The following is a 13,093-nucleotide window of genomic DNA, read 5'->3' as shown; positions in this document are numbered from 1 at the left end:
CCCGCTGAACTTCCCGGATGTAAGGAGAGGGCGCTGCCGTCGAACAAAATGGTGCGCCCAGAGAGCGCTAAATGGAATGGTCTATAGGCCTCGAATCATCTGCTTAGGAGCATCTTCAACTTCTTCCTTCATCAGTAAACAGAAGGCCGCCATTAGTACGGCACATATGCCATTTTTCAGATGATGATAGTGATTAAGGTTGCCAGACTGAATACCTGAAAGGGTATATTGCAATTACTATTACGTGAAAAGTAATTTATGACAATTACAACTTACTTTATAGAAGTGATACAATTACTTTACAGTTAACTATTCCTGAGAGCGACCCGACTTGGGCCATATTACTTGAAACGAGTTGTTTAGAATGCAACGCATTTGTTCATTCCTTGCCCCAATGTGTGAGGAGGCTTAAGCATCGCTGTATTAATGTCACCTATTGAAATTTCTTTTTGTGAATTTCGTTAAATTGATGGAACTTGACGTTTGTTGGTAATAAAGTCCTACGTTCTTGTATCTTTTTTATAATTAATCTTCATTTACTTCATATGCTCGATGACACCAGATCGCTTAAGTAAATATGGGCGGATACACTTTTGTTAGGCAAATAAAAATGCGATCATTAGTCAGATCTGAACCTTTTAACCGTGTTCATATATAACCACAATCCACCCGCGCTCATACGACCATATCCAGATAGAAACTTTCTGTGTTATTATAGAATATTTACATGAAGTTCAAAATTATAATAGCTCAGAAATATATAATAATCAATTCGGGGCTCCTTAATCAATGGTGACAATATTCGCAGGTGCGAGGTCAATCTCCAAAATACTTATGCGAATAATATCTGAAGTAAAACCAACAGGAAATAAACTTGAAAATAATACATAAAAGCAAATATGCCTCAGTACTGGAGAAGGGACGTAAAAAATGGCAAAATAAAAAAAGAAGAAGAATAGCTTCACAGGCAATTAAAAATTCCAACTTCGGCTGAAAGCTAAAGCGAAATTTTGTTTCTTTCAATATTCTGGCATGTTTACGCTATTGTTTTCTGGTGGCTCCGCAGTCGGCGCTACACGGCACCGTCGAGGCAGGCTCCAAAAAGGGTTGTCTCTCAGCCTGCAGTTTGAGCTACGAAACAACAAACAACACAACGCTATTTTTCTGGCGCGCGTCTGTGCGTGCGTGCCTATGTGTGTCAGTGTGTCGCCGAGCACTAGACCGCTTGAGCGAGCGCTGAGATTTTGAGAGAGGTTCCGTCGCCACCGCAAAGCCTCGCAAGAGTAATTGTAATTGTACCGTAAAATTTGTAATTACTGACGCTAGAAAGTAATTAAATTACAAATACAATTCTTTTTACCCGAAACAAATTAACTACAATTACAAATTACGAAGAAAATAATTTTATTACAATAATTCAATTATTGTAATTGAATTGCTACCCAAGTATGTTGCGCGTATACCGGATGTTTCTACGAAGACTACGAAAAATGCATAAAACTATATTGGCTGAGGAAAAAAACTTATTTCGGAAACATTTTGCTTGTTAAGGTGGGCGTCTGGGAGTGCAAAACGAACATACTATATAATATATAATTACTTAAAATTGACTGATTAAGTTTTGATTAGTAAAAATAAGCACGCAGTTCTCATTAGAAACTTGCTGAGCGTCATCGCAAACCCCTAAAGTAGTGAACCTCAGGACGACATGAAGCTCGTGACAGGGGCGGGGGGGGGGGGGGGGGGGGGGGGGGGGGGGGGGGGGGGGGCAATCGAACGGGTTTACGCGTAATCGGCTCACAGACACCAAGTGATTTTGTCAAACAACTGTAGTCGCATCAGGCGACTTCCGTTTTTTTGTGCATCCCGAACAACGTCAAACTGCCCGTAATGCTCATCCCATAAAAAAAACAAAAAAAAACATTGAAGGGTGATTTCAGATAAGATCGACCAAAGGATGGCTAGTCGACATTTTCAAACCAACTGATGTTTTTATATGTTATTGTCTAGTGTCTGGTATGAAAGAATCCAAACTTAGTTTTGACTAGAAAAAATACTTGGGGACAGGAAAAATCGTAAAGCATGAGGTGGTGGACAGTTGCATTAACGCGCACTGATGGAGGGGGCCCGTTTGAGAGTGAATAACTAAAGCGATAACATTAGGAGAACTCTAATACGTTTTAGGCGCAAACTATGGGTATAGCTTGCTTGTAATATAAAGTAATCATATTTATTGAAAATTTATTTATTTTTCTAAAAATTGACAAACATGCCTGCTCGAAAGACAAATGGCAAACTTTGGAGGTCTGTATCTCATGAAATAATTTAATCATTATGATATAATTTGCAGATATTATTCTACTAATATATAGCTAATATTTAAAAAAATAACTAAGGTATCTGTGTGATACAATAGTTAGGATATATTTAGTCAAACATGGAAAAAAAATCAAACAAAAACAAATTCCGATGCGAATAAAAAAAAAACACCATCCTCGATTTTTTTAAGATTTCGGTAACCTGTTATACTCTATTTCGGCATTCATTTCCATTAAAACATGTTGCATCATTTTATTGAGAAAGAAGATACAACTCCCCAAAGTAGGGTCCTTTTTCAAAGCCTACACTTAGCAGTCTTTTATACAAGAACTGACCCAGTTTCATGAAACCAACACACATCTTTTATATATTTTTATTCAGATGAGGCCAATGATAACTAAAGAAATCGTTCACACACTTAAATTAAGGAGAAACAACTGTGTACAAAGAGGTATCATATTACGGACTAGTGATCCGAGAAAAGATCATGCAGCCATCGGCCACTAGGAACTTTGTTTACTTCATTCTCCTGCGACACTATATGCTATTCCCTCTTCCGCTCTACCTTCATCTCTCTCTCTCTCTCTCTCTCATATATATCCCTGATATATATCCAGAACAAAAACATGTTCAAGCATTCCCTTTCTGCGTGGTAGTGTTCTGTGGCTAGCAAAAATCATTTCCTCGCTAAGCTCACGATTATGGCAAAATAGTTGCCGGAAACCGCAGACGACACTCGTCGCTAGTTCTGGCAAAACGGCCGATACAATCTTTTTTTCGCATTTCCCCGCTCGCTGTCAAGGACAAGGGGGTTCGCTTCAACCAGCAAAACATGGCCGCCGACGCCTGTTTACTGAGCAGTTATGCCTGTCGCCATCTCACTCGCTGGCGTCACGGGCGCTAATATCAGGCACAAAGGGGCACACCAACCGGCAGCATTATCCCCAAATACTCGAGCCTCGCGTAAATACATAGAGTGTAAACGCTGTCGCCATGTTATCGTAGTAAGACCGCACCCCCCCCCCCTCCCCCAACGGGGGACTGCAGTACGCGACGGCGTACTAACACAACGGCGACGATATCGACATCGCGGGCTCCGAATTTTCCCATAGTTCTACTCCATGGGCATTTCTCGAAACGCTTGATATTGTGTACGCCCGCCTGGAAGGATTTCAGGCGCGTAGTTAAGATAAGGCGGTTCTCCGCGGCAAAAGAAAGCAATTTCACAAAAGCTTAAAAGCGGCGGCGACGAGTGTGCGGTGAACGCTTGTAGTTTTGGTGTAGACAGGGTGTGTGTGTTCTCGTTGTTGACACCAGCCGGCGATAAGGCACTGCAGGCGGTAGCTCAGTACAGCAAGGGCTAATCCGAGTGACCATCAACGTAACCCCACCGCCAACCCCTCGCGAACCGGTCGCCGACATGGCAAGGTATATGTACATGGGTAGCGAAGCTTCCATAGAAGCCCACATGTCGAAAAAATGGCGGCCCATGGGGCTGTTTTAGCGCCATCTATGAGTCGCGGGGACACTTCCGGCGGAACAAAAAATAAACAGGAAATGACGACACTTCCGGAAAAAACGTGACGTCATGCCTGCGTGCGGTTTGGCGCGGAAATTTAAAATAATTCCAGAGACTACAGGTAAAATGAACGACATAAACACTAAAAAGTCTCAAACATAGCTCCGTGTTTCAGCTTTGTTTGATACTTTTTAGTGTGTATGTCGTTCTTTTTACCTGCAGTCTCGGTTTTTCTTGGGATGTTTACATCTTGTGTTTATACTCGATCGTTTACGCCCTTCTTTGCCCTTGCTCTTATATTTTGTTCGAAACGTTTTTTTCTGCAGCCGACTTTGTTAGCCGACCTGCTATGAGAGTAGTTTCATTTAGTCACACGTGTCTTTGCTCTGTGGTTGAACTCGAGCCGCAGTGTTTTGCCCTTTGTTCCTTCAGGATCCCTCGGAAATATGTGAGAAACCTTAAAGCGAATGACGTAATGTCACAGAAAAGAGTGAATCAAATCGCTGGAGTGTGTTGGGCATATGAAATACACAACAGTAACTCTAATGCAAGTGCAACGTTGTATTAACAGTCGCGCTTTATTTGTTTTATTCACTTACAAACATTCAATCAGATCACTCACTAGAATCATACAATCGGTATCCACTATTTTGGAAGTGTCATAGTGCAAGAAAACTAGTAGATCGGTACATAAGGCACATTATAATATAATAAGACAATGTACAATCGGTTCGATGTTGTGAGGACATTGACAGTTCATAGGCAGCCACTAATAACTCAGAGGTTTCACGGTGTTCCGAGGACAACTGCAATCCCCACTGTAATACACAGAAAAAACAAACTACACTTGTCTACGTGGCTTTTGGGCAAGGTACCATAATGCTGAAAATATTTTAACTTGCATCTGCTGGTGCTGCTACACTGCAACGGAACGATTGTTCGGTGCAGGTCAAGGAAGCCAAGTGGAGTAAACCATCTTGGAGCCCTGTGGTATGCTGCACTTCACAAGCCAGTGTAGCTTCACAGATTTAAGCGCTATATATGTGAATCAGTTAGAAGACTACATTTCTCCTGAAAACCTGAAGAAAATGAAATTACAAATAGAACGTGCCTACACTGCTTTAAATATAGCCTGGGTGGTCTCACGTACCTAGCCTGTGCACTTGCTGCCTCGCTTTACACTTTGCTGCTGCTGTATCAAATAGTTCAACATTTTTTTTCCGCGCGAACCAGTGGAGCCTGACTCTGGCAATTAGAGAAAACAAATCATCATAAACACTTTCGTTGCATACGGTCAGAGACTTTGGAACCTTCTGGTGAAAAAGGACACACAGAGTGCGCCCTACGCTCTCTTTTGAAATTAGGTTGCTGATACTTGTCTCGAAGACTTCCTCACAAGCTGCAACAAATAATCGGAAAGAAGCAGAAGGGACTGAGAGGTTTCCAAAGTCGGTGTCGGCAGTGCCTTTCACACTTAAATACAAGAGCACTTGATTTCCTTCAGAAAAACACGCATTTTCTGTCCTCAGCTCACATTTCTGAGATGTTCCCACACAGGAATGAACCTTGAGGAATTTCGATGCCAGCCACCCAGAAAAATAAACCATGTTGTTCTCTTCTATTGCGGAAGGGTAGTTTGAAGGCGAATCGTCTGCCGTGTCAAGAAAAACTGTGCTCCCTAAGGCAAGAGGAGAAGAAGGTGCCAAAAGGCCTGCTGGGAACGTAGCAAGGAGAGACATCATGTCGTCAGCACAGTTTGATTTTTCCGAGAGTTTGAATAGGTTGCTAATCAAAAGGTGCCTGAACGCAGCCTGAAATTGACGGGAAGTGGAGTTCGTGTTTGCACCGGATTTTGAACGTATAACAGCAAAAGTGTTTTCAAGGGCGTCTTGGTTCAAATGGCGGGTTAAAAGGTAGGAAAAACCGTAATTAACCCTGAGGTGATTGCTGAGCAGCAGCAGTGACCTAATTGTCAAGCAGAAGCCACGAATGCAGTGCGGCTGCCTTCTACACCCGAGTACTTGCAGGCTTTTAAACACCAGAATGCACTCTTCCAGAAACTCCTCATGAATAGAGCCGTCACACATTGCAGAGGCATATGGCGTCTTTGCAAATTTCTGAGAGCTATTTAGGCTGTCAAAGAGACGGTCAATTCTTTCAACAAATCTCGCTGTGTGAACAGCTGTGGCTGGCAATTGCTGAAAAGTAACAAGGGCATACATTGCAGCTGCGCAGTGATTGCTGAAAACTTGAGCTGCTAGCTTCACCGACATCTTTGACGAGAACGTCAAATTAAAATGCTTATCGCTCAGCTTCGGCATAGACCGGATCTCAAGTTTACGGTCCTTTTCATAAGCTTCCTTGATGTAGGAACTTTTCACTAGGTAATCACCAACTTTGAAGTCGTATTTGAACAACATGTTTCTAAGGCACTTCAAAAGGTGCGGAGCATCGAAAAGGAAAAAAAGTGGCTTGCCATTGATCTCTACGTAAGGCTTTTCGGTAGTTACAATGCTTGAAAAAAGAGACACGTTCTGGCTCCCTTGATCGCATACAACAGCTACCGGCTCCAGGCCAGCGTCCACAAGGGCGCTGTAGCACTGGAAAAGGAGATCTTTTAGGACATCTGAAGGTGTGCCTTTGTGAGCAAAAAAATAGCCAAGTGGCTGCTTCCACGGTGTTCCGACTCCTTTTGCCATGAACATGAGAGCCTTGTTTGCCAGCTTTTTGCCTTGCTGTCCACTATGTTCTTCAAGTCCTTCAAACCTGTCAGACGAGGGGTTGTACGAAAGCTCTTTTTTGATGTGCATTTCATCAAACACTATGCTGCAGGCCCGATCGGCTCGAGAAAAAGAAGCTGCCCGCCTCTTTATGAGCTCAAAAATGTCAGGGTAAAATCCAACCCTCAGTGGCACACGCTGAAGCCATAGCTGCAGTGACCTAACTGATGGCAGCCTGAGCATTCGCCTGCAATACCTATAGCCTTTGGGGCTATGAAAGTAGAGGCCTAAAGCCAAGGCTTTGTTGTGGCTGCACCATCTCCGGCCAAACCGGCTCACATTGCTCATTTTAAGTTGGGCTTCAACGAGTGCAGCGACGGCAGGAGACACATGAGCGCGGACACTCTCAACGACTTCGGCCACAGTCCTCATCTGACGTTGTCGTTGCAGCCTTCTTTGGAGCCTCTTGTTGCGCTCTTGAAGCTGTCGCACCTTGGCTCTCATGGCGTTCATCTTCTTCTTGTCGATGCTGCGGCTTTTGCCCGGTGCTGCAATTTGACAAATGACCCAGATCAGGTCTCCAAGAAAAACTTGCATTCGCCACCAATTTATTAAATGTGTAATCCATTCACACTCAAGAATACTCCTCAACGATTTAAAGTGTTTTTAAACAAGAACATCAAGTATGACAGACTACACATATGCAATTCAAGTTAAGGATAGCAGCACATCTTTATGTCGGTCTAGGCGTTTCATGCTGGCCAGAGACCTGATAGTCCAAAAAGACAAGGGCGCACACAGAAGCATGCAAGTCAGAATAAGCATCCAAACTGTGAAATGCATTTTCTTAAAGCTTGACCATACCTTACTTACGCCCATGGCATAAGTAACAGTGAAGCGCTCGCAAAAAAAAAAAAAGGCAACTAAGGTTTGTCAGGTAAGACAATGGACCATGACAGGCTCAGCATCACACACATGTGACCAGGGCAGCTTTTTGATAACTATAAAAACACTGTCTTACGTGAGGTTTTGCGGAAAGACTTATGAATCAGTGAAACCGGTTGAGCTCTTTTGATCCGATAGTGTTAACACCTGCGTGAGGAACATTTTTTGTCTTTTTGTGTGCTTGACGATGACAATACCATGAAACACAAAAATACGGTAAACTTTGAACAAACTTCGATTTGTAGCTGCCGGCTACCCGGTCTTGTGTTATGTGACCCCTTGCGCCATCAGCTGTCAAGATAAAGTTTAGTATCCGCTGGTGTTTTTCGAGCCTTGGCTTTTTTATTTTTGTGGTCTTACCTTTAATAATTTAAGAAAAAAAAAACTGCAAAGAAAAAAGTTCGCATCATAGAAAGAACTCACATTTGTGAGAAGGCCCAGCAGCACAGCCAGAGAGAGAGTTTCTAGACGACGGTGAAGAAACCAAACTCTCCAAGTCAGCCACGTCCCCGCTGGACTCTTGAGCAGGAGCAGCATCTTGAGGTAGAGCGTAGCTGTGATCAACTGCAAACAAAATGAAATAAATAAAGGCTTTTACAAAAAACAGTATTGTAAGAAAGGAAGTTCAAGAGAGCGGAAAGTTGAGCGAGTTGGTTGTTCATCTTAGCTGGCAGAAACAGTGCCTCTCTGTGTACTTTTACAGCGCCTGTCTGTATACTCCTTGTTTCTTGTCCTTCTGCGCTCTTTTTACCAACTAAGAAAGCAAGCTCACAAAAAAGAATGGGACTAAAAGGATAGCACAAACAATATTCGGCCACCACTTACTATGGGCCCCTAGTGGACTATTCTTCAGTACGGTGCACGAGTATGTGTGGTCCAACGGAGCCGCAGAAATCCGCTCTGCAAATTTAATGTGAATTTAGCGAAGGAGAAGAGGAAGTCCTCCCTTATTCCCCTATTTGAACGCATAAAAAGGAAATTCACCTGCGTTCCATGACAGGTTTATTTCAGAAGACTGGTTGTCAGGGTGACCGCAGAAACTCCACCAGTCTGAGCGGCCGGAGTATGTGCAGCTCGATGAGGCTGGCGAACTGCTCTCTGCAAAATTAGCGTGAAGTTAGTCATGGAATAGTAGTTGAGTTCCTTCCTATGTGTCTATTCTAACACATGACAAGGAAAATCACCTTGTTCCCACGAAAGTTCCACCTCAGAAGACTGGTCGTCAGGGTGACCACAGGAACTCCGCGAGTCTGAGCGCCCCGAGTACATGCAGCTCGATGAGGCTGGCGAACTGCTCTCTGCAAAATTAGCGTGAAGTTAGTCATGGAATAGTAGTTGAGTTCCTTCCTATGTGTCTATTCTAACACATGACAAGGAAAATCACCTTGTTCCCACGAAAGTTCCACCTCAGAAGACTGGTCGTCAGGGTGACCACAGGAACTCCGCGAGTCTGAGCGCCCCGAGTACATGCAGCTCGATGAGGCTGGCGAACTGCTCTCTGCAAATTTAGCGTGAAGTTAGTCATGGAATAGTAGTTGAGTTCCTTCCTATGTGTCTATTCTAACACACGACAAGAAAAATCACCTTGTTCCCACGAAAGTTCCACCTCAGAAGACTGGTCGTCAGGGTGACCACAGGAACTCCGCGAGTCTGAGCGGCCCGAGTACGTGCAGCTCGATGGGGCTGGCGAAATGCTCTCTGCAAATTTAACGTAAAGTTAGTCATGGAATAGTAGTTGAGTTCCTTCCTATGTGTCTATTCTAACACACGGCAAGGAAAATTACCTTGTTCCCACGAAAGCTCCATTTCGGAAGAATGGTCGTCAGGGTGACCAGAGAAGCTCCGTGACTCTGAACTGCCCAAGTATGTGCAGCTCGATGAGAGTGGCGAACTTAGCTCTGCAAATTTATGGTGAATTCACCTATTTTAATACAAAATGAAAATCACTTTCTTTCATGGGCAGCTTTATTTTGGAAGACTGGGTGGCGGCATGGCAAAAGATGCTCTGTGGACCGATATTGACGTTGATTATATCACCTCAAATAAAACATGTCATTATTAACGGGCCTGAAATGAACTTCTAGCAGTCCCTCTGACCATGTTCTACCAGCTGTTTCCAGCTAATTTCACCTAGTCTTATTGCAAAATGCTCAGGTCATGAAGACCACGAGGTAATGCAGTAGTGATGGCAGTTGCTGCTACTTTATGTTAGTTACAGTGAAAAAGCTCACCATGCACACCTGCAGAACCAGGAGAGCTTTTGCTGGAAATGTCCCCACGCGTCGTCTCTGCAAACAATATAAAAGTGTTATGAGCCCACAGAAGCAATATTTCAGCCCCATGTGGCTGAAATATTTTACTATTTTTCTAAGAGCAGGTTAACCATGCTTAGTCACAAAGTTGCAAGTTAGCGCTCTTTCCTGTCTCTCGTTTTTCCCTCCGTCGTCCTTGCGCTATTTTTAATTATGCACGGAAAGTTTATTGGTCTGCTTACCTTTTGTGGGAAGAACACTTGGCAACGCATTGTGACGGAGGTGTCCAGGCCGCAAGAAAGCCGACTCCTCGAAATGTAATGAGCAAACTACCCTGTCTCGTAGCTGCCATGGAGTCTTCCCCTGTAGACTTCGGTTGTTGCAAAACCGAACCCAGACTTCGCGCCTGCAGATAAGGCATGGTGTTATGTGGGTCAATATCATCTGTTGGGCTAGTTGGTTAGACATGATCAGATAAAATTAGCGCAAACGACAAGAGAAGAGAAAGGTAAGACAGGACAGGACAGGACAGGAAAGACAACCTAGGGCGCGGGCGTATTTTCGTTGGGTTTTCCTCTTCCTTTTATTTTTTAAAAATGCTTCACTTCCTTCTTGTCTTTTCTATTAAAACGTCAGTTGTGAGTAGCGCTCTGTCCTGTCCTGTCTTACCTTTCTCTTCTCTTGTCGTTTGCGCTAATTTTATCTGTTATGTGTGTGCCGTGAATACTTAGGAAAAAGAAATGTAGCCAAAATTCCCACAAACCAAAGCAAATCAGAGCAAGGACATTAACAAATGCATGACATCAACGCTCTGTATACATTTTGAAGAGTAAAAATGCGAGACTTATGCACAGATGGCCTACTATATATCTGTGCTGTACCACTGATAACCACGCCTATGATCACGACATTAGGCTCCTCAGAGCCAGGCCGGTAAGGTAAATTTGAATATCGTGGGCACTTTTATAATGACAGCACACAACGCAGTGAAGTCAGGGTGATTTTGAAGTTGAAACATTCCTAGTATAACATATTACGGCTTCAGGTGTAGTTTCTTGTGCACATCCAGACAACCCTAATAGTTTTAGGTAAAACTACCTAGAGTTGAGAGAAGACCGAACAAGGGGGCATGACATCACACAGCAGGCATGTTACTGACAGAAGCGAAATCTCACCTTCGAGAGTCGAGGGGAAACCGGTGCAGCGAGACGCCAGCCGTGCGGGTGTCGCTTTCACACACTTCCACGGAGCACCGTTTCTTCGCGTATCGCGCTGTGCTCATCGTCGCAAAGGACGTTGAGCCCCTTGGACGCAGTAGCGTCCAAGGTCTAAGCGCGCGACTGCCGAGTTCCCGCGCAAGTAACTGGGCTAATCACGCCCGAGCAAACAAGAAAACTTCCCAAACGGAGTTAGCTGCCGCTAAAACAATTAAAAGCGTAGAGCACGTGGAGGCCCAAACACAAGCAAGCAGACGGACGTCAGCAGCCTGCCTTTCCGCGCGCCACGAGGTCTACAAAGAACCGCAAATATCGCTATTGCTTGCCGGCCTTTTTGCTAGTGGCGTACAGAGGACGCTAATAAGAAGTACGCATAATATTAGCAAAAACAAAGACAGATTTGAATTTCGTAGCGCGCCAAATATGACTGATAATATCTAATAATTATATTTAGCTTGTATAAAAATACAAATGATTATACTTCTAGTCACAAACTAATAAATTTTAATAATGTTTGTCCCCCCCTCTCCTAGTCGCGCTTCAATCGCATCCTTCACGTGACCCTCCACGCCGATGTCGCTGGCGATTTGTTTTGAACCGCTTTTTGCCCGAAGCTTCGCTACCCATGTGCATATACCTTGGACATGGCTCAGGCTGTGTCATGAACCACGTGGTAGAAGCTCGGGTGCTTTCATATCAGCGCGTGGAGGGACGACAGTGCGATTCCGGAAAGTCTTTTTCGAAGGCCGCTGACCACAATTTTTTGTCTGGAGACTTTCCCTCTTTCTTCCTTTGACGTGGATCAAGCTTTGCCGACAGCCTCAGTTGTGACCTCTCTTTTCAAATGTACGTTTGCAGTGAGTGAGCTCCTCAGCCTCGGACTTGTCACTTGTGCACCCAGTAGTTCTTTCACTTGGCAATTATATGCCATCAGTTGGGGTTTAATTTCTATTATTTATGTATACATTATGAAGACGTCCTGGAGCTCCGAACGAGTGTTTTGTGCAGATTACTTTTGCAAACACAAAAAGACTATACCAAAGCAGCGGAATTTTCGAAGTGTTGGCGAGTTGGACCTAAACTCGTTGAAGCAAATTCTTCCGCCTGACTGTTCCACCAAAGTGAGTGCGACGGACTACCTGTGCTACCACTGCTTCATGCACATCACTAAGGAGATCTCGATGCGAAGCTCAGAGCAGTGCCCTGAGATATTTGTGCCAGCTGAAGAAGCAATTGAAGATCTAAATCGCAGCATACTACCTACAGATGTGTCGCCGCTGAGACAACCAAGCGTCGTAAGAAGTCTGGACAGGCCTGCCTATGTCAAGAGAAAGCAGACAGAACTGGAGCAGGTTACTGTCAAGAATATACGCTCAAGGCTACGTATTGCGTACGACAGGGACGCACCATCGGGGTCGTCCGAACCAACATGCTCCACATGCACTGAGTGGGTGGACAACTTTCGGCAGGCCTTTGAAACCGCCACCTCTCTCCGGGAACGTTGTCAACTGCTTACACTCCTGCCGTCAACACTGACGAAGAATGAGGTTCAAAAGATGATTCCACAGGCCTCAATGTACCTCATCAGTAAATCCCGAAAACTCAAGGAAAAGCATGGCGTGTGGTATGAGCCGGATCCTTACACGAGGTGCAAGGTGAGCCCTGAGAACCTGTCTGCTGCCCTAGAGTACTTCACGAAAGACGAGCTACAATGTTCGTGCCAAAGTCCCAACCAGAAGGACGTCATCTCTGTCATGCTCAACGGAGAGAAAACGTTCGTGCCAAAGCGCTTCATGACACGCTCAATACGAGAGGCCTTCCGTATATAAAAAGACAAGCATCCCGATTCCGGCGTTGGGCTAACGAAATTTTATTCGTTGCGCCCTAGATGGGTCCAATGTATTCCACACCAGGAAGTGTGCGTTTGTGTGCGCTGCGCCAATTATTATCTTTGTATTGCCGCTCTAGAGAACGTTACAGGCTCAACATGCAACACTGGTGAAATGAACTCGGCATCTCTGTGCGACCCAGCAAGAGAACTGTGCCTTCAAGGAGACTGTGATCACTGCCCAAAAGGCCAGTTTCTTACACTCCAGGAACTTGATATCCCGGAGGATGAAG

The 13,093-nt window shown here is 44.4% G+C and overlaps 1 protein-coding gene across 1 annotated transcript; it reads right to left on the bottom strand.

Moving 5' to 3' along the window:
- Nucleotides 1–7,967: 7,967 nt before the first annotated feature.
- LOC115331856 (putative protein TPRXL) lies at nt 7,968–11,230 on the bottom strand. The gene is made up of 11 exons (XM_040208233.3): nt 10,931–11,230; nt 9,998–10,161; nt 9,735–9,791; nt 9,288–9,401; nt 9,088–9,201; nt 8,888–9,001; nt 8,688–8,801; nt 8,488–8,601; nt 8,329–8,403; nt 8,036–8,067; nt 7,968–7,991 (listed from the first exon to the last, which is right to left on the bottom strand). The coding sequence occupies exons 1-11, from the start codon at nt 11,035–11,037 to the stop codon at nt 7,968–7,970; spliced, it is 1,029 nt and encodes a 342-aa protein (XP_040064167.1). The 5' UTR covers nt 11,038–11,230.
- Nucleotides 11,231–13,093: the final 1,863 nt, after the last annotated feature.

The sequence above is a fragment of the Ixodes scapularis genome, unplaced genomic scaffold, assembly GCF_016920785.2.
Source record: "Ixodes scapularis isolate PalLabHiFi unplaced genomic scaffold, ASM1692078v2 PGA_scaffold0__279_contigs__length_252992795, whole genome shotgun sequence".
In the NCBI taxonomy this organism is placed as follows: Eukaryota; Metazoa; Arthropoda; class Arachnida; order Ixodida; family Ixodidae; genus Ixodes; species Ixodes scapularis.
This window is presented reverse-complemented; position numbering and strand designations above follow the sequence as displayed.

What these genes read in the sequence shown, in the direction of transcription:
- LOC115331856 (XM_040208233.3), bottom strand. Translation starts at nt 11,037, where the DNA reads ATGAGCACAGCGCGATACGCGAAGAAACGGTGCTCCGTGGAAGTGTGT. An exon ending in GGAGCTTTCGTGGGAACAAG is followed by an intron (nt 9,202 to 9,287) that starts GTAATTTTCCTT and finishes TTAAATTTGCAG; the next exon opens with AGAGCATTTCGCCAGCCCCA. An exon ending in AAACCTGTCATGGAACGCAG is followed by an intron (nt 8,404 to 8,487) that starts GTGAATTTCCTT and finishes TTAAATTTGCAG; the next exon opens with AGCGGATTTCTGCGGCTCCG.